Source organism: Oncorhynchus clarkii, chromosome 31 (assembly GCF_045791955.1).
Source record: "Oncorhynchus clarkii lewisi isolate Uvic-CL-2024 chromosome 31, UVic_Ocla_1.0, whole genome shotgun sequence".
In the NCBI taxonomy this organism is placed as follows: domain Eukaryota; kingdom Metazoa; phylum Chordata; class Actinopteri; order Salmoniformes; family Salmonidae; genus Oncorhynchus; species Oncorhynchus clarkii.
In genome coordinates, this window is record NC_092177.1 from 17,827,531 (window position 1) to 17,852,583 (window position 25,053).

The 25,053-nt window shown below is 46.6% G+C and overlaps 2 protein-coding genes across 4 annotated transcripts in view; both read right to left on the minus strand.

The window, feature by feature from the left end:
- LOC139390987 (microtubule associated tumor suppressor 1a) overlaps positions 1 to 15,789 on the minus strand; it is a 52,803-nt gene extending 37,014 nt beyond the window's left edge. Inside the window, exons 1-6 of one of the 3 annotated variants that reach the window (XM_071138431.1) lie at positions 15,667 to 15,789; positions 8,283 to 10,782; positions 7,394 to 7,619; positions 5,524 to 5,775; positions 3,885 to 3,989; positions 3,115 to 3,222 (exon numbers count right to left, since the gene is read on the minus strand). In XM_071138431.1, coding sequence (XP_070994532.1) covers positions 3,115 to 3,222; positions 3,885 to 3,989; positions 5,524 to 5,775; positions 7,394 to 7,619; positions 8,283 to 10,553 — 2,962 coding nt within the window. In that variant the 5' untranslated portion in view covers positions 10,554 to 10,782; positions 15,667 to 15,789. Of the gene's footprint in view, positions 1 to 1,228; positions 1,778 to 3,114; positions 3,226 to 3,884; positions 3,990 to 5,523; positions 5,776 to 7,393; positions 7,620 to 8,282; positions 10,783 to 15,666 lie in introns of those variants that run through there. The other 2 variants (XM_071138430.1, XM_071138432.1) reach the window with 2 other exon arrangements.
- A 5,817-nt stretch (positions 15,790 to 21,606) lies between these two features.
- On the minus strand, positions 21,607 to 24,729 carry LOC139390944 (fibrinogen-like 1). The gene is made up of 8 exons (XM_071138375.1): positions 24,644 to 24,729; positions 24,539 to 24,598; positions 23,659 to 23,833; positions 23,384 to 23,543; positions 23,180 to 23,277; positions 22,979 to 23,067; positions 22,121 to 22,308; positions 21,607 to 21,917 (listed from the first exon to the last, which is right to left on the minus strand). Exons 2-8 carry the CDS (start codon positions 24,596 to 24,598, stop codon positions 21,758 to 21,760), a joined length of 930 nt encoding a protein of 309 aa, XP_070994476.1. The 5' UTR covers positions 24,644 to 24,729; the 3' UTR covers positions 21,607 to 21,757.
- Between the last annotated feature and the right edge of the window lie 324 nt (positions 24,730 to 25,053).

Genomic DNA, 25,053 nt, shown 5'->3' on the forward strand with positions numbered 1-25,053 from the left:
AGAATGCCGACTGCAAGCCAGGCCTAATCGCCCAACATCAGTGCCCTCAGCAGTGTTCCAACATCTAGTGGACTGTCTTCCCAGAAGAGTGGAGGCTGTAATAGCAGCATAGGGGGTACCCACTCCATTTTAATGCCAATGATTTTGAAATGAGATGTTCAACAAGCAGGTGTACACACAGTACATGGCCAAAGGTATATGTTGTCTCTAACTTCTTGTCCTTTGTGATGTTGTCTGTGCCCAATATTGTTTGTACCGTGTTTTGTGCTGCTACCATGTTGTACTCATGTGTAGCTGCCATGCTATGTTGCTGTCTTAGGTCTCTCTTTATGTAGTGTAGTCTCTTGTTGTGATGTAGGTTTTGTCCTATATTTTTAATCCCAACCCCCATCCCCGTAAGGAGGCCTTTTGCATTTTGGTAGGCTGTCATAGTAAATAAGAATTTGTTCATAAGTGACTTGCCTAGTTAAATGTTAAATCATTTTTTTTTTAAAGTAATGTTTGAGTGAAACCTTATTTGGCTTGATTTGCCCAAACAAATGGATGCATTTTAAAAATAATCTGATGAGAATTTTCTGTGGGATTTGTCCTCCGTCACAACATTCCACAGCTCAACCTAGTGAGTGCTGCTGAAAATACAGGCTGAAACTAGAGCAGTGGAGTTTCCCTGCATGCAAGACGAAGAGTGCTCTCATGCCTACATACAACACACAGTGCTATATGTCTTGCTATACTTGTGAGGACTTTTTGGGAACCAACAATTGATTCCCATTTAAAACACTAATTTTCCAAAACCATAACGCCTAACCCTAAAATTGTATTTTTACAAGTGAGGACCAGTAAAATGTCCTTTGTTCTCTGAATAATAGTTTGTTTACTATTCTTGTCATGACTCACAAGTATAAAACAAATATTTCTGAAATCAACATGATTGTCAAGAGAAATCCCATTGATTATTTCATTTAAATAAATAAAATAAAGTAAAGTTTATAAAAAAAAAGCAATACAGACTATAAGAAACATGTATTCCTCTAAATGGATGCAGGTAGGTAGCATAAAAGGTGAACCGCTCCTGGTAAACAAAAGCTAAAAATAGATTCACAAACAGCGCAGCTCTGTGTGAGTAGCACGAACGGCACCAACAGTGAAATTAGCCGGTGTAAAACAGAGGCTACAGCAGCGTAAGCTGTAGTGGTTTCCTGTGTTGGCGGTGCGGTATTAAACAGACCTGTGTAGAACACGCCGGTGTTCTTCCTGCATCCTGACAGCTGCTGCAGGTTCCTGAGTAAACCTTTGGCCGCCAGCCGCACGTGGATGTTGACCAGTGAGAGTTTCCTAGACCATAACATCTCTCCAAACAACAAGGAAGGGATATACCCAACACTAACTACTGTACTTTAAATCCCCAGAAAATCCAGAGGTAGAAGATGGTAAACTTGCTGTGCACCACATGCCAAAGATGGTCTCAGGGTAGAGTGCCTCAGTCGACAGTAGCACTGAGACATGAAGAGAAAAAAACAGCAGCAGCAACCGTTACCATGTGAGAGCCCCTTCAGTCAGTTCACCATGGCAACAGGAACTCCTCCCACTCAGAATGAGGACCAGCAGCACATGCCCAGCTGGGAGAGAGGCCGGAGGGGGGGTGGGCCAGCAGGCTTTCAATAGCTCTGCCCTGGACAGATGTGACAGGCAGAGGCAGAGAAAGACATCCCTAATCCTGGAGTTCGAGACAGCCTTCAGTTCAGACCATTCAGTGCTCAGACAAATATCTATCAATAGAACTCTAGAATCTCCCAGAGCTGGGCGATGCTGGCAGAGGAGAGGGGGAGGGGAGTGGGAGGGAACAAGGAGGGGGAGGAGTGAACAGTGGAGACTGGAGCAAATGGTGGCTCAATCTGGGCTACTACTCTCACTAATTCACCCCTCCCTCCCTTTTGCTCCCTCCCTTCTGCTCCCCTTCACACCAGCAGAGAGAGGAGAAGAGAAATGGCAGGAGGTGATGGCTAGCTCATGGCAAGGTTGAGCCCAATGAGCTAAAAACAACCCTGCTCCCTTAGCCCTGCTCTCACAGTTCAACAGCTCTCAACACTACTGTACGGGGGCTCTCAACACTACTGTACGGGGGCTCTCAACACTACTGTACACTACTCTCAACACTACTGTACACTACTCTCAACACTACTGTACACTACTCTCAACACTACTGTACACTACTCTCAACACTACTGTACACTACTCTCAACACTACTGTACACTACTCTCAACACTACTGTACACTACTCTCAACACTACTGTACACTACTCTCAACACTACTGTACAGGTGCTCAGTAAAGTCCCATCATCTGGGGATAAACATCCCCAGTCTCCAACTACATTACATTCTGGAGCTACAATTCATAACGAGAGGTCTGTTACTCCCCCTAGAAACAAAAAGGCCTACTGTCCAACATTCAGAAAGAAGTATTATGCAAATACTAAACAGCTTCAGCTGCCTTGAGTATAAAAAGTGTTTTTACATATTCTGATTGTTTTGGGCAATTGAAACCGTTTCAGTAGAACATTATACATTTTATGCAGCCAAAGCATAGATGGCCACAAGCAAAACCACCTCCCACTAGCCACAAAGGACTATGGACATGAACACAACAGTTGTATGTTTGTCTGCCAGAGAAACAAAGGGCTTTTCCTGTTAAGAGGCCTCATTATGTGTAACTACAGCAGATTGGCCACAGCTCTCCAGAAAAGGTCCTAGTCCACAAGGACTTTAGTCTAGAATAATGTAGTCAGAACGTAGAACCTCAAACCAGTGCAGTTTCACACATTCTGGAGGTCAAGCCAAACAGCTTTTCTCGCAGACAAACTGCCAATCAAACAAACTGCCAATCAAACAAACTGCCAATCAAACAAACTGCCAATCAAACAAACTGCCAATCATACAAACAGCCAATCATACAAACAGCCAATCATACAAACAGCCAATCACATCTGGATATGACCATTGACCACATAAAAACAGAATATCTACATCTCAGATGGGCTTATTGAGTTGGGAAGTTAAACTCTTTTACAACAGAAAGTGTCAACACTGTAGGTAACTAAAAAAAACATCTCACCAGGTAATACAGCGGCAGGACGAAGAAGTCTTGATGAAGCAGTTCTTTTCATAGGACTGGCTCTGGACCTTGAGGGCACCCGATTGGTCGACTCTGTAGTTTTGCATCCTGCTGTGAATAATAAAATGTTCAGGGTTTGAGTGGATCTGAACCATCACTGTGCCCTGGCTATGAAGGGACTGAGAACTGCTTGATCCAAGCTAGTTCTGCCTGCTGAATGACATTTAAAAGGCTGAGGCCTCATACAGGACAGGGGACAGGGGCTACTGATGGGAACTTAGCTAAACACATTTAAAAGGTGTTTGAGCAGTACACATCTTATCAGGCACCTGGATAAGATACATGTTCAATCTAATAAAACTGTACATACGTTTGTTTTAACAGTGTCAATCAGCACCCTGTTGACACATCTAAACAAAAGCTTCAAGTCAGCATTTTGGTTCTCTAATCTATTTCCTAATCACCCAAATTTAGCTTCCCAGGCATTTGATAGCAGATGTTGTGAATCTAGAGAGGCGCCATCTAATTTGCGCTGCATTATGGGATTTTAGGTGATACACAAAACAGACTAACAACTAGTCTGACTAGAATTTGGGAGATTGAGGGTAAAAAACAAGTAAAAAAACAAACTGAGGAGAACAAAAAAATGAAACTTCAGGAAGGAAACAACAAAACTAAATCTTGGGGGAAAACAGCCAATAGAAGAGTTGTTAGTCACTCGTTGGTTTTGTGGATAACTACAGTATGTCTGTATGAGACTCCCATCTTACCAGGTCCTATGTTACTCCCTGGGTGTGAGAGGACTCTAGCTTTTAACACTGTGGTCTTGCATGAGGCTTGTCTTCCCACAGACACCTGGGCTGCTCCTGCAGAAACTGTAGGGCAGATAACACAGTCAAATTATTAAGACATACTTCCTCAGTATTCAGACACTCGACATCTAAACTTGATGTGATTTACCGTCTTAGGAATGGAACATTTAAATGTAATTTCTATCATTTACAAATGTAGGAGGGAGCTTGGTACCATACTTCAGAATTCTATAAAACAGCTCCACCTTATTTACAGCAACAGAAGAGTACAGAGTGTACTAAAGAGATGGGCCATGGACTGAGAATGGATAGTTGCCTTAAAATGAAATCATTTAATATAATTATTCCAGGGCTCTAGAAAACAAAGCCAATGCAGACAGACAATCAATTCTAAATCTGGTCTGACTTACTCTTCCATAGCCGTATTCTAGTCTTCCCGTTTAAAGCAGCTAACAAAGGGAGGATACAGAAGCGATAGGATCCAATGAGCAGGCATGTCAGCAGAGTGAGGTCACAGTGGGAGCCTGCAGCACTGCCTTGTGGGATCAATGAGGAATTGGTGAAAACCTGAGTAGAAAATTCAGTCCAAGTGCAGCTCCGCAGTCCCCCGTAACCAGACATTGGGAAGATGGAAAGATCGCAAACCCAAAAGCAGAACGCAACAGAAATGTCTAAATATTCCGCCGTGGTATTTCTGTGGTGTGCGCTCTTCCCCCTTTAGGCATCACTGTGACTGAACTACAGTGGAACAGACCCAGTCTCCTAGACAACCATGTGTGGGGGACCCCAGTCTGGAAAACAAAACTGCTTAGCCAATCAGGTCACAGTATGCTGAAGATGCTGAAAGGGAAAAGGCCCATTGTCTAACAGGGCTAGCTCCCTCTCCCCCTCCCTCCCACTGTACAGCTCAAGTCAGACATTCCAAGGCATGCTTGTTAAGACACAATCAATGTTCTTATTAGAAGCATGCACAGTTGAACCATACAAGATGGGAATGTTGCAAATGTATTTCATTCATTTGACTGTGTAGGATTCATTATCCTTACAGACTAGCTCTGATGTTCATCTCAGACCTCTGAGGGTTTGAGCTGGACCATCGTCTAAGAACATAACTCAAAAATAATACCCATCCGAAAAAGGACATACCGTTCTCAGACACTGCTGAGCCTACTGAGGTGCATTATACTTTCCTTTGCAGTATGTGATTTAATGTAGAAACAGATCACAGGAACAATCACAGGATGAAAAATATGGGTCTCCAGCAGGCTGATGTGAAGGCTTAAAGCCAAGGAGATGTACGTTTTAGCACAGCCCAGTCAGTAGCCTCTTAATGTGGGTCACCACGCACAGTCCACTGCTCACCCGCCTCGCCCCACCCTTCCCTGTAACCAGATGTGTCTTTAGAAATCAACCTGACAGAACCAGACGGACCCTGGAGAGCAACAGCCTTGATAAAGACTATCCCAGATTCTTGCTGTGAACAAGAATGTGTTCAGTCAATTGACCTCGTAAAATAAGGCTTTTAAAAAAATAGTTATTTTTATTCAACTAGAACAAAACAATATCAGCGTAGGATTTCCCTAGTTGAGCTTCTCACCTTGTGCATTTCCTGTGCTGCCACTGTGCTCATTGTGTACACTGGCCTTGGAAGGGATGCTCTTGGGGACACCGTGGGACTTGTAGGGCAGTCTGGAGGAGGAGACCGCAGTAGAGGGCTGGCTGGAGCCCACAGCCAGGGTGTGACCAGAGGCCTGGGGGAGTCTGGAACCAGTCACTGGGGGCTTAGTGCTGCCGCTGGCTGAGGAGGTTCCAACAGGCACTCCCTCATTTGCCTGGGACCTCTGATGACCTATATGACAGATATCAGCATTGAGACACAGAAATCAGAGGCAGAAGTGTAAAAAAATGAATCCTGCAGAGAGTAACCACATATTCTGCTCCAACATGTTTTCATAAGGCTGCACCACAATACACAAACAACATTTCAACTGAGTGCCCCAGTCCTTGTGTTCAGTAGTCCATCTGGTAACTGGTCAGAGATCAGCTGTTATGAGCCATGGTCAATGCAAATGGTGAGCTGACTTTTGTTCATGCCAGATCAAAGCACTGGTGGAAATATAATAATTGCCCTAAGCAGGTTGTATAGCAGACAGACAGGCTTGGCCTAGCTCCACATCAGGCCTGTTACACCACCCAATACCCCTCTGATGGAGTTACATAAGCAGGTTACATGAATGACTGGTGTCAAATAAGAGCACAAAGCTGAGAGACAAATTGTGTGGCACCTATCCTCATGGTTACTCATTTTTCTACACCTTTATCATAAACAGCACCAGGTGTCCCTTTACCACATACAGAGCAGAGCCTGCAAAACCACTACAGATCTACTAGGCTTCTGTAAGGGAGTTGGTTTCACAGACATTGTGTTCTGTGGCTTTCACAGCAGCGCTGAGCTTTAAAAACCTCCCTTTCCTTCCTCTGCTTGTTCTAGTAGCACAGCTGGCTTCCCATCAGAGGGAGAATCCCACCTCTCTCCTCTTTCGCTGGGAATGTCCCTACCCTCTCCCTTCATGCTGCTCATAGGAGCGGTAGAGTGATGGGGGTGGGGTGTTTATCTCTGGGTCCTGAGCTGAGCAGGGGAGCTACGTGACATCTGTATCCATGTTATTCCTGTGCCGTCAAGGCACAAGCTCTGGTCATCATCAACAGGAAAGGTTGCCCTCTCATGGTGAGATTGTGCACTGCAACCTGGCTGACTACCACTGAAGCATGACCATTTAGAGGAGTCTTGAAGATTGAACAAGGCACTTTACAGTTGCAGTAAAGTCAGCCACTGTATCATAGATAATGAGGGTATTTAGAATCCATTTCCCTCCTAAACTAAAGGACAGGTAGCAATGCTAGGGTGGACGTGTTGGGCAATGAGACTGATGACTACATGATGTGAGGGCTACTAGGATGACACCTTTGAATCAGATGTATCACTAGTGAAACTCTGATCACTTAAAACACATCATGGAATCATCTGTACGAGCGGAGTCCATACAACAGAAACACTGAGCAGATGCAGAATATTAGACTTCTAGGGTAAAGCATCAGTTACACAAACCACCACACTATCCAGCAGGTCAGTCCTCTGGTGCTTATACACACTGCTAGACATACAGACCTGACTAAACGATAACAGGAGAGCTCACTGTTTACATTACAGAGGAAATGCCTAGGAAATCATTAGGCCGGTGCTTATTCAAAGGCAGGCAGTCTGGATTATATAAAAAGGTATTCACTCTGTACCGCAGCCAATGTTTACACTATCCCCTGGATGAGATTTGTCACTTTTACTCTGTGTGAGAGAGATCAAAGCACAACCGCAAAAGCTCAGTGTCAATCTAGTCTTACAGAACTCTCACAGAGCAGCAAAGGTTTTACACATTGTATTAACCATGTCTGTTGGAGAATGCTCTTACCTGCTGTGGTGCTCTGTTTGGCCCGTGGCGAACACATCCCACTAGAGGCACTGCTGCAGACATCTCTTCCCTGCCTCTGCCTAGATACTGGAGGGAGAGCCTGAGGGGCTGAGGCTGGGGCTCCTCTGGCTCTGTTGAGGGATGGCCGTGCTCCAAGTCTACTCTTAAACCTGTCACAGGCAGCTCCTACTGCTGCCGTTGCTCCCATCGCAGTCTTAGAGGCCGTCTGCAACAAGAGCAACCCGTCACTCCCAGAGTCCCACTCAACAGGCCCAGACAGCGCGTTCCCGCTCCTCACACAATCTAGTACACCGTGGGGACATAAACGGAGACCCGGCTCACTGGGAACTAATAAAAACTATTCGCAGGCAACAGAACCAAGCTGCTAGTGTAGTTTACCCCCTGGGATTCAGGCCATTCCCGGCCACCTCTCTCGCTCCCCGTTTTCCCCCTTCTCTAAAAACACTCACCGAGCACATGGCGTGTGTTTGCTAGACTCGAGCTGAGCAGCAGTCTTGCCTCTTCTCTCCAAGGGATAATTAAAACAGATTTAAAGTACTAGATTTCCATGTAAAAAGCCTGCCTTTTTAGATGAAAACTCCTCAATGAGGCTTTGGAAAACCTGGATGTCTGTGGTCTACTTAATAATAATATCCCAGATCTGCCTAATGAAGAAAAACAATCACTTACAAAACGATCACATGGACCTTTACAAGTCCCACTCATCTACAATGTAGGAAGATTAAACAAAGCAGTGGATTATATTCTGCGGCTATTTTAATGAATAGTATATTTTCTGCACATTTCATCATACTTGGATTTGATTAAACAGGCCAAAAGGATTTATTCTATGTTATGTTTAGGGCACAAGTCATTCGCATTTACTTACCACAAGGCAGGATTTCTTAATCTCCTTGCTGCTTCGCTCTTCTGCTTCCTTCCTGGTCTCAGGCGGTTTGTTGTGGGCACTGCCAGTGCGGTTGTGGCTGGCTGGTCTGGCCTGGCTCTGTCCCAGGTGGACGTAGGCCTTGGGGATGATGAAGCTAGCTGAGCCGCTAGGGGAGGCTCTGGACTCCCTGTGTGGTATCGATGTAGTGGAGGAACTCTCAGACCAGCAGCGGGACCGCCGTGCTGACACTGGTGCCTGATTGGATGGTGAGGAGGCTGAGGAGACAGAGCCAGGTCTCTTCCTCTGTGGCACTTCCTCCTTGTTGCCAGCCTTGCCAGGACTGGCCAGGGCTGGTGCAGGGTCAGCTCGCTGTTCTGTGGAGGGTGACTCTGTGGGAGATGGGAAACAGGTCTGGTTTCCAGGCAGCACTGGAGCGGATCCTCCTCCACAGTTAGAAGCTACATGCTCGGCCTCTGAGCTGACCCGACTAGTGGCCTGACTGCTGGGTACTGGTGGGACATTTTCAAATGCAGCAGAGACAGAATCACACAGGGATGCTCGACACTCTGCCTCCTCAGTCAAACTAAGAGCAAGTGGACCAATGTGAGACCCAGCAGCCAAAGAGAGGTCTTGGTCATCTGCCTGGATAAATGTCATTCCATGGAAATCAGGGACTGCATTCTCAGCCACAGCAGCCCTCGGGCGGCCATCTTCCACTGTGGCTAGTTTACTAGGAGTGTTTCTCATTGGAGTGTTCCTGTTCACCTGAGATGGTTTACGACAGGGCTGGTTGACTGGTTTCCCTGGCTTATTCTTTGCGGGTGCAGGGCTTCCCATTGTCAACGGATGAGCTGGTCTCGACATGATCTTGGGTCTCACTCTGCTGAAATCTGGCTTGGGAAACTTTTTGATTTCTGCTTTGCTAATTCTGTTAGCTGATGATGGGGGAAGCCTGGCAACCAAACAGTGTTTTGGGGATGCGAGCATTGGGGCAGCCCCTCGCTGGTCTATAGCCGTCTGGACCACAGGGCTACCAGTGTGACTTTGTTCCCCAGTGCAGGGGGACTCCGTTAGGGAGGGCAAGTCCAGGGGTTTGTTCCCAGCACACTGCACTGGTGTGGAGGTCTGGGCACGGCCGTCAAGGTCCAGCTCCTCTGAGGCTGGCAGCATGAAGGTCCTGCCCTCGGTGGATCCTCCACTGATATAGGCATCCGAGCTGGCCCGCCTGCTGGGGGCTGGGGAAGCACCTCCACATGCAGCAGACGGGGTTGGCTCACACAGAAAGGTGGCCTGGTGTACACCCTCTGCCTCACAGGGATCCACATCCACAGGAGACCGAGGCCGTGCAAGGCCGTCACCCTCAGGAGGGAGATCCTGGTCATCTGACTGGATAAAGGTCATGCCCCAGCACTGAGGGCCTGGGTTGTTCTTTACTTTGAATGTGTCAGTGGGTCTGTTCTCCAGAAGCCCGTCACAGACGTCAGGCAGGGTGGTGGTGGTGGACAATGACAGCAGGCCATGGCCCAGGTCAGCAGGCAGGGCAGGGGAGCCATGGGCAGAGGAACTGGTGGACAGCTCCACCAGAGACAGAGACACAGTGAGAGTGTCAGCCTCCTCCAGACAGAAGCTGTTCCACCTCATCGCCATCTCTCCTGAGCCGATGGAGCAGTTGTTCTCACTGGAGCCACGGAGCGACACAGAGCTGGAGCTCTCTTCCCCCTCAGGAGAGGCCAATTCAGGAGAGGCAGCAACACTCCTGTCACCAGACGATGTAGTACTCCCCCAGTCACTCTGGTTGTCACCATGGTGCCCCTGCAGGCTGGTGATCACCAGAGTGATATTCCCGTTCCAGTTGTCCAGGCTGGTGTTGACACAGCTGGAGACAGATGTTTGGACAGGTTCCAAAATATCCCCCTCACCAGGTACAGTCACTGCAGGTGAGAGGACAGTGCAGGTGCTATTCTCTGGTAATGTGATGAGGTCGAGGGAGCTATTCTCTGGAGGTGAGCCAAGTTTGAGGTTACCGTTTATTGGTGTGTTAGCTGTACATGTGCAATTGAGGTGGTCTGTGTGGTGGTTGGCCGGGGACGGGGAGCCCTCAATCAGGCAACACTCCACGTCAGGGGCACTGGAGGAGTCTCTATCACTCAGGCTCCTCAGAGAGTCCAGGGAGGAGGTCCCGAGACAGGCCACTGAGTTACCGTTACTGTCCCCGGGCCCTGAGGAGAGGGCCAGCTGCGTGGGTCTACACTTTGTCTTCACACTGGACATGTTGCAGGCTTTTGTTATGTTTTAGCACAGCTGTGTTTGAGTTTACTGCATACCCAATGATTTATATCAAGTTTAGTTTTCAAAGCACCTCAAAATGTATAGCCATTTACTTCCATGGGATTCAAATGACTTGATTGGGCAGCAACTTTTTTAAATATGGCATACAGCTACAACTATGCCTTCACAGTTGCTCCAGGAGAATGTCTGAGAATCACCATCAGGAACAGATCTGTACAAGTAAAAGGGATAAAATGGTGAGACGGCTTATGGAGTCAAAGGGGAATATCCTACAGGACTATGTGATAAAATACACCAAGCAAATTGAACTTTGTGTAATGGTCTGATTTCCGTAAAAATGATACAGATGTCGTCAAATGCCATCAGATGACATTTTTGGGCTGACTGCTCTGAAAACATTAAAAGAAAACCGATATCCCTGGACTAAACACCACACACAGCACATTGGTGACAGATAGAAGTGGCATTGTTAAAAGGCTTTACTTTACAGGACTATAAGCCTGACATGAACATAGCACACACACACATCATAGTTCAATACAAACAGAAAAAAAAACTCATTCTCATCAGGGGAAACTGGCATTATTCAACCACTGGCTGTGTTGGTCCCCATGTTTCCTAGCCAATTCAGTGTACTGCATTAGAAGTAATACCGTACAGTTATCTGTACTCTGATACTCGACTGAATTGTACTTAAGAAACGGTCATAAAATGTAAGCGTATAGCCCAACCGTCTGAAGTGTCGCCGGTAACGCCGACACTGGACATCAACCGTCTGAAGTGTCGCCGGTAACGCCGACACTGGACATCAACCGTCTGAAGTGTCGCCGGTAACGCCGACACTGGACATCAACTGTCGGAAGTGTCGCCGGTAACGCCGACACTGGACGGACATCAACTGTCTGAAGTATCGCCGACACGGGACATCAACCGTCTGAAGTGTCGCCGGTAACGCCGACACTGGACGGACATCAACCGTCTGAAGTGTCGCCGGTAACGCCGACACTGGACGGACATCAACCGTCTGAAGTGTCGCCGGTAACGCCGACACTGGACGGACATCAACCGTCTGAAGTGTCGCCGGTAACGCCGACACTGGACGGACATCAACCGTCTGAAGTGTCGCCGGTAACGCCGACACTGGACGGACATCAACCGTCTGAAGTGTCGCCGGTAACGCCGACACTGGACGGACATCAACTGTCTGAAGTGTCGCCGGTAACGCCGACACTGGACGGACATCAACTGTCTGAAGTGTCGCCGGTAACGCCGACACTGGACGGACATCAACTGTCTGAAGTGTCGCCGGTAACGCCGACACTGAACATCAACCGTCTGAAGTGTCGCCGGTAACGCCGACACTGGACATCAACCGTCTGAAGTGTCGCCGGTAACGCCGACACTGGACATCAACTGTCTGAAGTGTTGCCGGTAACGCCGACACTGGACATCAACTGTCTGAAGTGTCGCCGGTAACGCCGACACTGGACATCAACTGTCTGAAGTGTCGCCGGTAATGCCGACACTGGACATCAACTGTCTGAAGTGTCGCCGGTAAAGCCGACACTGGACATCAACTGTCTGAAGTGTCGCCGGTAAAGCCGACACTGGACATCAACTGTCTGAAGTGTCGCCGGTAACGCCGACACTGGACATCAACCGTCTGAAGTGTCGCCGGTAACGCCGACACTGGACATCAACCGTCTGAAGTGTCGCCGGTAACGCCGACACTGGACATCAACTGTCTGAAGTGTCGCCGGTAACGCCGACACTGGACATCAACCGTCTGAAGTGTCGCCGGTAACGCCGACACTGGACATCAACTGTCTGAAGTGTCGCCGGTAAAGCCGACACTGGACATCAACTGTCTGAAGTGTCGCCGGTAACGCCGACACTGGACATCAACTGTCTGAAGTGTCGCCGGTAAAGCCGACACTGGACATCAACTGTCTGAAGTGTCGCCGGTAACGCCGACACTGGACATCAACCGTCTGAAGTGTCGCCGGTAACGCCGACACTGGACATCAACCGTCTGAAGTGTCGCCGGTAACGCCGACACTGGACATCAACTGTCTGAAGTGTCGCCGGTAACGCCGACACTGGACATCAACCGTCTGAAGTGTCGCCGGTAACGCCGACACTGGACATCAACCGTCTGAAGTATCGCCGACACTGGACATCAACCGTCTGAAGTGTCGCCGGTAACCCTGACACTGGACATCATGGCAGTGACACTCCATTTTTCAGACACTCCATTTTATTACCATAGTATAACAATACCCTTTGACCAAAATAACTGATAGACCCCAGCATGGGTCCACATTAGGGTTATAACAACCCCCCCGATGCCCTGAGGCGTGAGAGCCGGGTGGCCAGTGGGGAATGATGCATGCGCAGTCACAACCCTAATGTGGACCCATGCTGGGGTTGATGTTGGGGAAACCAGCTCAGATGGGTTTGACACCATAACCACTAAACATCAATCTAAACAGGCCTGTTGTGTTTGTTTTAGCTCACTGGACTGGTAAGCCTCCAGTCCTAGCCCCTTCGTAGAGGTACTGCCCGCCCAGGAACATATCAATTCACCAACACTGTAAAGTTCCTGACCCAAGGTAAATAAATAAAAGCAAGACTTTGGACATTTACAAGTAGTAAAAAGGGCTGCTTTATGCAGTACTTCACAGTCTGCTCCATTTACAATCAAAGGGTGTGTCCCAAATGGCAGCCTGTTCCCTACATAATGGACTGCTTTTGACCAGAATCCTACTGTACGTGCCCTCCTACTGTACGTGCCCTGGTCAAAAGTAGTGCACTATTAAGGGAATAGGGTACCATTTGGGACACAATCATAGTGATATCCTTGGGGATAGGGGATTTCAACATAAATCTGGATTGTTGGAAGAAAAGTTGTGCTGTGGCACTCCTGTCATGTTCAATAAGAGAGGGAAGGGATGGAGGGAGGAGGAAGGGGAAACAAGGCCAAGCTACTTTCCCAGGAGGAACATCCAGAAAAGGGAAGAATAAAGTTCTGGTATAATTATAATTCTCTGTGGCAACAGTAAATGTACAGCATCTGGTGTTCCTCGGTTGTCAAAGGCCCTCAGAGTAGATTGGGGGTGGGGGGAGATAGACACCCGGAACAGATGGGGGGATAATAGTCACCCAGAGTAGATTGGGAAGGATAATAGTCACCCGGAGTAGATTGGGGGGGAGATAGACACCTGGAGTAGAGGGGGGGGGGGGGTAATAGACACCTGGAGTAGAGGGGGGGGGGGGGGGGTAATAGACACCTGGAGTAGAGGGGGGGGGGGGGTAATAGACACCTGGAGTAGAGGGGGGGGGGGGGGGTAATAGACACCTGGAGTAGAGGGGCGGGGATAATAGACACCTGGAGTAGAGGGGCGGGGGGATAATAGACACCTGGAGTAGAGGGGCGGGGGGATAATAGACACCTGGAGTAGAGGGGCTGGGGGGATAATAGACACCTGGAGTAGAGGGGCTGGGGGGATAATAGACACCTGGAGTAGAGGGGCGGGGGGATAATAGACACCTGGCATAGAGGGGCAGGGGGATAATAGACACTTTGCGTAGATGTCAGATAGCTCCAGAGTTATATCTGGAGGCTGGGATGCTTCCATTCTATAACTAAATCATAAGGCTTGACTACAATTACATCAGTGGTTTCGGTCATGGAGAAGCCATGAATAACATGCTGATCATTGTAATCACACAGCCACCTTTCTACCAAGGAAGACTGTTTACACCCCAAATGGCAGCCTATTGCCTTTATAGTGCACTACTTTTTACAATGGCCCATAGGACGCTGGTCAAAAGTAGTGCACTATATAGGGAATAGGGTGCTATTTGGGACATATTGGTAATGTTGGCAAAGTGGCTTGTGTGGGGTTCAGGACCTTCTCACAAAAACCCTATAACCACCAAGATATTCATTATCAGTGATACTGGCTAAATATTTTGATTTCGCCAAGAAACAAACCATAATTAAATGTAATCATACGTTGTGCTTCAAAAGTTACTGGCACACAATTGCAGGAATTGCAAAGTGGGGAAAAAAACCTTGACGTCAAATTCCAATTGATAAGTATTGTAATTTTCCTCACTAAAGAAAGAGTCTTGTCTCCTGATTGAGACAGATCTGAACAAGGAAGGAATACAATTCCAATACAGTGGCATTGTGAAGTCACAGGCATTCCTCTGAAATGCTTAGCTTGTATGTTCAGCTCATATAGTGTCAATATATCAAACCGTGTTTGATATATCTGATTCATTTATCACCACCCACTTTAGTTACTGACGGTTATCTGCACATGTGGCTTGCTCTGTCATGCACAATATATTGTAGATTTAACTGTCATTTCTCAAATTTTGTCACAGGAAATAGTTTTATTAATCAAGGCATTTTCATTGATAGGGTTCAATAGTCCAGAACTGAATGCAATGTTTGCTATTAAGGCTGAGCAACAACACACCTCTCTGTGACGGAATGAAAGGTTTCCTAGGGAACAGGCAGAATAGAGTGCTTAGTCATTTCCAGACTTCTCAAGCCAACACCAGCCACTTAAAGACGTACAGCAAGACTCTAATGCAGGAGAGATATAAAAATCTGTACATTGGACCTTGGCAAGCGTTCTCATTTGAGAGATTGCTTTTATACCGGTAATCATTCACTCCAGGGATTTAAAGAGTGGGAAACTTTGGCTTGGTCTTAGTGCTAGTGTTTTATGTAAAGTACAACAGCAGACCAACCTGATATTAACCGTGGCTCCACTATGTTTATGGAATAATCCAATCACCAGACCTGGGAGAAATATGGCACAAAGCCACATATAGGAAAGAAACACTACGCACGACAGCAACACTTAATAACAAAAACTAAAACTTAAAAACTAAAACAGCATTTGTAGCTGTCCACTAATAAAGGAAAACAAAACTTAGAGGAACTGAAATAATGTAATACTATACAAGATGGAGCACATCATGATCATCCATTGATATGCAATCTACTGACAAATACAGTATACTCCTCTGAGACGCATTCATTAACAAAATCATTGATGAGAAAAAGCAGCCTTACCAGTCAGTTGGTGTTGTTGTGTATCCGTATCAAGCCACAGATCTCTCAGCTTACCCAGGTCCCTCTCTGAAACAATCCCATTAGTGCTTCCCACAGCACTAAAACCAACCAGTAGCCTTGTGTACACCTCCTGTGGCTAGCACTAGCATTAACACTGCTGGGATGACAGCTCCCTTTACACAAACAGTACACACCCCCTCACGGCACTCAAACTCAGCCGTGCATCAGTAACACAGCGAAAGAGAGGGACTTCTTCTCTGAGCTGCAAGCAGAATAGTCTGGTTTTATCCCCCCTCCTCCCTGTAGGAATGTGATTTAGTCCAACAGAGCAGCAGTAGCAGCCTCTGTCAGTCAGGCCCCTGGACAGTACAGAGACAGTACAACGTGCCTGTGCATGCGGCAGAAGGCAACTCAAGGTCCAGCTCATGTGGTGCGCCACTACTAAGTTTACAAGGGGGGGGGGCAAGGCCCGGCAGTCCGAATCAGCATTCACTGTTACTAAGCAGCCAAAGTGTCTATTTCATGGGGGAATGTATCAGACAGCTTTTTGGCAAATGGGGTAGAAATGAAAGGGGGTGAGGGAGTGGGATGAGAGGGGCCTAGGTTCCGGACAAAGACAGACCATTCCTACGTACACATACTCACAATAAACTATTACCATACATTTGATTAACATATATGTTAGTTTGAGCAAAACAGCACAAATATGCAGGGATGTCAGTCCAGGCCTAGAGTGATAGTGGACTGTTCCCCTGGACCTTCATCATACCCCTAGGCCTAGTAAACACTGGTGATGTCATCTCAGAGTGCATGATCTGCTGGGTTAAGAGCCCTACAGTTGACTATGCCTTCCATTACAACATAGGGCCTAGGTCTGAACCCTACTGACCAGCGCCATTTCTGCTTAATCCATAAAGGTCCTTACACGTGGCCTGAGGAAGCATAATCTCAGCAAGCAACGACACGCAACCCGAGCCACCAGCACTGGAAGAGCTCCCGTCCCAAACCAAACACAGTTTAGTGTTTTTGTTGTAAAATTCTATTATGGAACAACTTTTCCTGTAATTAGTTCCCAACATCAGCCTGGAGACGTTGAGAGAGGAGTGTGTACCTGAGCTTCTAAGTTTGTAGCTGTGAGCCCTGTGAGGCTGGGTTCCCACACAGCCCCAGTCCAGCTCCCTCCCAGACTCCTCCAACATGAACAGTGATTAGGTCTGGATGAGCTGAGCACAGTCAGCCACACACTTAGGAGATGAAATGGATGAAATGTAATTTTGCAGATCATTGTTACAATCTGAAATAGCAGGGTATGAAACACTATCCCACCGACTCAGTCATAGGACCTCTAAAAACATCTGATATAGATCTGATACTTCCTGGAAAATTGCCCTGGGAAGAAAACTTCTAAAATAATTGTTTCAAAATTAATGCCCCATTATCTTCGGCTCTCAGTGTGACCAACCCTTGTGAGCAGATAGAACTGAAGATGGAACACACAAGCTTTGTCTTCGTGAAACATAACTAGCTAGGCTAACCAGTGAATGTGCTTCATTGTGCCCCGTGCACGCAGTGTCAGATGCTACAAGACTGTGGCATAGGATAGATTTCCTGTAAATCAGGGATGTGATAACAGAAAAACTGTTCAAATGCCAATGATGAATTCTGACCATAGCAGGTGGATATGAGACAAGTGGCACCTTACTGGAGTTAATCAAGTAAATCTAGTCAGTGAAGGTTTACACCTGTTCTACACACTATGAACTGGAGCAGAGGTCAAACAATGCCATCACAGTGGTGGCATCCCAATCATATTTCCTTTCTCCCGAAGTGTGCACTTGTTCTCTTCCTTCATGGATTTGAAGGGAAATTACAGGTACCCAGCCTGCTCTGCATCCTAATCCCCCAGGCACACAGCCTGCTCTGCATCCTAATCCCCCAGGCACCCAGCCTGTTCTGCATCCTAATCCCGCAGGCACCCAGCCTGTTCTGCATCCTAATCCCCCAGGCACCCAGCCTGTTCTGCATCCTAATCCCCCAGGCACCCAGCCTGTTCTGCATCCTAATCCCCCAGGCACCCAGCCTGTTCTGCATCCTAATCCCCCAGGCACCCAGCCTGTTCTGCATCCTAATCCCCCAGGCACCCAGCCTGTACTGCATCCTTATCCCCCAGGCACCCAGCCTGTTCTGCATCCTAATCCCCCAGGCATCCAGCCTGTACTGCATCCTTATCCCCCAGGCACCCAGCCTGTTCTGCATCCTAATCCCCCAGGCATCCAGCCTGTTCTGCATCCTAATCCCCCAGGCACCCAGCCTGTTCTGCATCCTAATCCCCCAGGCACCCAGCCTGTTCTGCATCCTAATCCCCCAGGCACCCAGCCTGTTCTGCATCCTAATCCCCCAGGCACCCAGCCTGCTCTGTATCCTAATCCCCCAGTCACCCAGCCTGCTCTGTATCCTAATCCTCCCAGGCACCCAGCCTGCTCTGCATCCTAATCCTCCCAGGCACCCAGCCTGCTCTGCATCCTAATCCTCCCAGGCACCCAGCCTGCTCTGCATCCTAATCCCCCAGGCACCCAGCCTGCTCTGCATCCTAATCCTCCCAGGCACCCAGCCTGCTCTGCATCCTAATCCCCCAGGCACCCAGCCTGCTCTGCATCCTAATCCTCCCAGGCACCCAGCCTGCTCTGCATCCTAATCCCCCAGGCACCCAGCCTGCTCTGCATCCTAATCACCCAGGCAACCAGCCTGCTCTGCATCCTAATCCCCCAGGCACCCAGCCTGCTCTGCATCCTAATCCTCCCAGGCACCCAGCCTGCTCTGCATCCTAATCCCCCAGGCACCCAGCCTGCTCTGCATCCTAATCACCCAGGCAGCCAGCCTGCTCTGCATCCTAATCACCCAGGCACCCAGCCTGCTCTGCATCCTAATCACCCAGGCACCCAGCCTGCTCTGCATCCTAATCACCCAGGCACCCAGCCTGCTCTGCATCCTAATCACCCAGGCACCCAGCCTGCTCTGCATCCTAATCACCCAGGCACCCAGCCTGCTCTGCATCCTAATCCCCCAGGCACCCAGCACTCTCTAATACTCTGCCCTGGCCCTTCATGTGTGACTGGGGCTGCCAGGCCAGCATCACACAGAGACAAGGCTATGAGTAGACACCCTGGTTGTGTTCAAAATGGCACCATATTCGCTACATATGTGGAAATAGGGTGCAATTTGGGACGGCGCCCCAAAGCCCATTGCTCAAGCTGGGCCACAGGCAGGGGACAACAGGGCACCAGGTCAACCTTTGGGATTCCATTCTACATGCCATGGCAAAGCGACGGCCAACCAGGGTCCTTGTCATGGTCTATGGATAACAGAGGACAAAGACACACCATTGTGTCTAGTTAGAGACAGTTACATAAATAAGGTGGCTTACTGTGCACAAAAGCCTTTGAGGTATTGCATGGCAATGTAAATCAAGAAACCTTCTCTGATAAGCTGTTTGCTTGCACTGGTCAGCGCAAAGAGGCAATACTCAAAGAGAACTTACACACAGACTAAGATGCAATGCATACTAGTTTGGTTGGCATTTCACATTTGATTATAGAATGCAACAATAGTTTTGAGACAGCAATACATGTTAAAGTGAGTTTTCCCATATAGATGAGGGTATGAGCATACTGAAGATCCATTTCCAATCATTTCCTCCAATTCCCCAAAATGGAAAATCTCAACAAAGTACCTAATGTGGATCCAAGAGAAACAGGGTGTTTTAATAGTGAACTAATGAACTGAACATCAGATCAGGTTTGTCAAGAGCAGCTTATGAGCAACACCAAACAGCCAAGCCAAGTGGAATGAGAGCATTACAGAGAAAACAGCCTGAATAGACCCTGGGTGTATTTCTAGTCATTCATTCCTCTCATGAGGTCATATAGGCTTAGGCTTTTCATAGCAGGTTTGAAGAAAGTTTTAGCCAACCTTAACATAATACTCCTAACCTGCTGCATAAACTCGCCTAACCTGCTACGAAAAAGTCACTTACTCCGGTAGCTGTATTCCATCTAGTCAAACCGATTAGTGCGAGGGCATCCTTCCGGTATACTTTCAATTGGGTAAAACGATTTACTATGCTACCAAAGGGAACACTGCCACTACCTCGTTTGAGTAGCAAACTGAAGTGAAGAGGACATTTGGCAACTCTTACTTGCAAGTGGAAGTTGATAAAGTTCTTAGTTTACAGAATAAGAAAGTCAAGGAGGGATATATATATATTTCTAAATGGCCTCCTGGGTTTAGTGACCGATCACAATGGGAATAAAAAAATAACTGTTTGATTGGTTGGGTGTTTAGTATGGCCCGGTGCCCCGGGTGGGCGGAGTTTAGTCATTTTAGATCATTCTATTGGTCCTTAAAGGGATACGTCAAGATTTTGGAAGTGTCAGATGAACTCTTGGACACAATTTCTATGTCTCTGCGTGCAGTTTTAAGGAAGTTGCTAACTAGCGCAATGACTTCAGTCTATGGTAACTGCTAGCTAGTAGACACCATAGACGTTATCATTGTGCTAATGCTAGTTAGCATTGACTCGCGAAACTACCTTTTATTTCCTTTATACTGGATGCAGAGACATCCGACTCTGGGAAAGTAGATAAAGGGCGTCATTGCCAAAATCCCGAAGTATACCTTTACGTGTCATCTCCACCCACCTGGGGCACCCAGCCACGCAAAATAAACTCCACCATTGGAAAATGATTTGCAAAAATATGACCAATAGGAGGCCAGGAGACCATTTTGAAGCGTAAAAAAAGGCTCCTTCACGTTCCAATCTGAAGAACACTCGGACCTTGATGGATGGAGTGCATAAGCGTTGTCAGAACTAATAAAAAATGGAAATTAGGCCAAATCAAAAATAAAACTCTTTGAAATAGTCTACAGAGTCGATAATTGCTGACTATGTTTTATTTAACTAGGCAAGTCAGTTAAGAACAAATTCTTATTTACAATGAAAGCCAAGCCTGGACGATGCTGCCATCGCCCTATAGGACTCCCAACCATGGCCGGTTGTGATACAGCTTGAAATCGAACCAGGGTCTGTAGTGACGCCTCCAGCACTGAGAAGCAGTGCCTTAGACCGCTGCGCAACTCGCGAGTCCATGGTGAGGGAGTGGAGTTTAGTCAGCTACTTTAGCCAGATAACTGCCAATTCAGGGTGAAAATTGTATTTGAAGCGTTGCTTTTTCTAGGGGTTCCTAGGCTATCATATTTTATCATAAATCTTTAAAAGTCGAGCCTACTGCAAACTAAATTAACGAAAATGTTAGCTTGTGTTAATTGCTACGTGTATGTAGAAAAATCATACAAGATGAACCATGTTTGAGTTGATATGGGCAAATCGAATGGTTTTCCCAGATGGACCGAATAGGCGCGTAGCTTGCTGCACGAGCCACTCTTTGAGTTCGCGCTCACGTTTGGTGCGTTCAGTAGGACGCAACGTTTTGAAATGTTCAGATAGAAATAAGCTGTAGAACAAACATGTCACAATAAAATGTCGAATAGGCTAACAAGGCACAGACCATATTACAGGTTCTATGTCTATTAAGGAATAAGGTTGGCTCTATTCTTCATTTCATGGCATTTCTATCTGCAACATTTGACAATGTATGCTAACTGCCTACTAAGAGTAGCCCTGGATGTCAGAGCCTGAGGTGAGATAGCCTTCAGTTTGTATTCGTTTTAAGACGGTAGGCCTATGCCTAATTATTGCACACACAACACTCACCAAGCCTAAGCACTCTCCTCTTTTTAGAAAGTGTTTGAAATAGTCTGGCTGGCTTTCACTGTTGTCAGCCCATTCTTCTTTCCCTGCAGGATTTAATTTTTTAGGGAAATTTGAATAGACAGTGAGACAGAAAAACAACAAATAAAACATTTTAAGGAATCCTTTAATCAGATTTGCAAGCAAGGCAGTTATTGAGAATGATAAGAGCACATAATTGTGAGCTGGAATGAATTCAAACACTTCTGCTTCTTGCACACTGTAGTTTATGTGACTAAATAATACACTGTTTTAGCCTACATTCATTGGATTGTATCCACAGGATCAGACAATATTAGGCTCAAAAGCAGCCGGCCTTATTTTCATGACTACAGACTTGAGGGAGTACCACCAGCCATGCCAGGTGTACCAGACTACTCCATTGTCTGTCACAGCACTGTAGGCACCTTGGTAGTAGTAGCCATTCAGGTTGGCAGAGTGACATCTAGTGGAAATGAAACAGAACAGCAAGAATTAGGATAAGTAAAGAATCATGAAGTGTATTGTATTTGTCATGATGTCAGATGATGTATTCTTTGAATGACTAGATTAGAGAGAGAACTTGTCCAAAGAGAGAACTTGTGACATCTCCCAAAGTAGCCCTTTTAGTTGCCTAGACCATTGACAGACAGAATGAGGATGAAGAACCTGTTGAACCACCAGCCTCCCTTGTCCTCCTGGGCACAGTTGCGTTCGTAGCGGTCGTTGTCTTTGTCGTAGGTGCTGAACTTCATTCCCTGGTGACTGGCCCACCACTGGACCTCTGGGTGGTAACTGCCTGATAGAGAGTCACCAGAGTCACCAGAGAACTCACCAAACTGCAGCTGGTAAAACTCCTGGGGATAAACATGATGGTAATATAGTGAGCACAATGCAAACCCCCCAAAAACGAGCTCCTCAACTGTAATATGTGTATGGTAAGCAAAACTCTGAGAGAGGAATGAGTTGCATCATAGAATTTTGGGTTTTTCATACAATTGACATATTGGTAGAATGTCTTCCTCCTGGTTTGTTTAACCTTTGATCTGTTATTTCCTTTCCTTTTTCCTAAAGGAAACAACTGATGAGTTACCCCTCAAACTCAACTCTGGACCATGAAGCCAGTTCCACTGCATCTTTTCATTGTTCCTGGGTGTGTGCAATTAATTATCAGGTAGAACAGAAAAGCAGCAGGCACTGGACCTCTTAAGGCAAGAGTTTAATACCCCTGATCTTGACCATGGGAAGATCTCAATTGCATCCTCCTCACGTCCTCTCTCTCCTCATCTCCTCAAAACCCATTGGAGGAGAAGGTCAGAGGGGTGGGACCTCTGGCTTTCTCATCCAATAGGTTTTGAGAAAGAGACAAGAAAGAGGAGAAAGGACACAAGGAGTGTGCAATTGAGATCTTCCCCATGACCCACTGACACAGATAGATAGAAACATCACCCAAAGACAACGTCGTCATCATTCCATATGGACACTTGTTGAGCAGAGGTGTAAAAATGAAACCAGAGAATACAACACCTTCTCATCTGCAACTTTGAAGTTTTTGTACACTGCATAGCGTTGTACTCCCTCAAAGTCAGCTAAGTTGATCCTCAGGTTGTAGTCACCTAAAGCCAAGCAGTGATGGTAGCCTTTAGTCAAAACTCTAATTTCTCATCTCTCTATCACTCTCTCACTGTTTGTCTTGACTTTGCAGACATTGTAAAATATCACATTTACCTTGTGAAGTTAGGTAATATAAGTTGTCATTTCCCAACCAGAACTCCCCACTGGCTGACTGCAGGTCACCAAACCCCCGCTGATAATCACTCCAGGGCCTGCATACAGATTAGATATGAAGACAACACATTGCTCATTCACATACAGAAGAATGTTACTGTAATCTTATTATTAGATAACATCTGAGTCGTATTTGTGTTTTACTTATTGAAAGACTGGCTGCCATCTGAGCGTCTCTGGATGACTGTCCATCCGCCCCCCTCAGTCATGTCACAGTAGACCCTGACCAGGCTCGGGCTCGTCATGGGTCTGATCGTGTAGAACCCACTACCTTTGTTCCCAGCGTTGAAAATCTGGGCACAGTCTGAATACAGATTACTGATGAGATTATGGATGTTTACTTCACAAATGTTATGGTTTTAAACTATGAATTCTGCAATCATACTAGAAATAAAAGGATTCAAAAAACGATTATTGACCTCTATACTGATGATCTCCCAGGTCATGGAAGGTGTCCTGGTATAAAGCCAGCTGCTCAGTCCTCTGGCTGCTGAGAGTCTGGATGAGCTCTTGCTGCTGCTTCATCACCTGCACCTCCAGAGTCTTCAGCTGGGCCCGCAGCCGCACTGTCTCCTGCTGGCATTCATCTGAAGACTACACACACATATACACTGAGTGGACAAATCATTAGGAACACCTGCTCTTTCCATGTCATAGACTGATCAGGTAAATCCAGGTGAAAGCTATCATCCCTTATTGTTGTCATTTGTTAAATCCACTTCAATAAGTGTAGCTGAAGGGGAGGAGGCAGGTTAAAGAAGGATTTTTAAGCCTTGACAGAAGTGAGACAGGGATTGTGTATGTGTGCCATTCAGAGGGTGAATGGGCAAGACAAAATATTTAAGTGCCTTTGAACAGGGTGCCAGGTGCACAGGTTTGAGTCAAATACACAGTTTCCCATGTGTATCAAGAATGGTCCACCACCCAAAAGACATCTAGCCAACTTTACACATCTGTGGGAAGCATTGAAGTCAACATGGGCCAGCATCCCTGTGGAACACTTTCGACACCTTGTAGAGTCCATGACGAATTGAGAATGTTCTGAGGGCAAAAGGGGGTGCAATTCAGTATTAGGAAGGTGTTCCTAATGTTTTGTACACTCAGTGTATGTACGTGTGGTATGTGTGTACACATGCACACAGACATGTTTATACACACACACACAGTATAGCAGTAAGTAGTATAAGTAGCATAAATAACTTGGTTCCCTTGCAGTAGGCTACAGTTGGCCAATATCAAAATCAACCAAACATGAGAAAGAGTAGTCCATAGACATAGTTCCTTCTAATGAGTACTTACCGAAAGGGACATGTCCATGATGATGATGAGCCCAATGAAAAACAACCTGAAGGTTCTCATTTTACCTGCAGAGATGCTGAAATAATCACAGTTGAAACGGGGATATTTAGGTCCAGTTGCTTTGTCTTTTAGTGGAAAAGGACTTCAACAGACTTTCCACAGCTGTCTCTTCATAGCCGCCTCACAAGAATGTGAGGATTCTCAGTAGCAGTTGAGCTTGTCCTCTTAAATCTTCTGTCTAGCATCACAATACACAGGGGTGAGTCAGAGTGAAGAACTAACAATATGAGAACCAGATAACCCCCTTTGGCACAGTGTTTATTTTCTTTTACAAACAAACAGGCACACTATGTACTGATAATCAATTTCAGTCTTTGTTTATATCTTTTGATAATAATATTAATAAAGTAACCTACCGCCTTTTGTGTTTAGGGGGGTGGCTTTGAAGGGAATACCTGATTTGCTACAGACATTACAGAATAATGGAAGAAATATGTGTGAAGCAAGTTAGAAAT

Bases quoted from the DNA above. Each gene is read 5' to 3' on its own strand.
- LOC139390944 (XM_071138375.1), bottom strand. From the start codon at position 24,598: ATGAGAACCTTCAGGTTGTTTTTCATTGGGCTCATCATCATCATGGAC. The intron at 23,834-24,538 runs GTAAGTACTCAT...ATGTGTGTGTAG, and splicing joins TCATGGACATGTCCCTTTCG to TCTTCAGATGAATGCCAGCA. The intron at 21,918-22,120 runs GTTCTTCATCCT...CATTTCCACTAG, and splicing joins GGAGGCTGGTGGTTCAACAG to ATGTCACTCTGCCAACCTGA.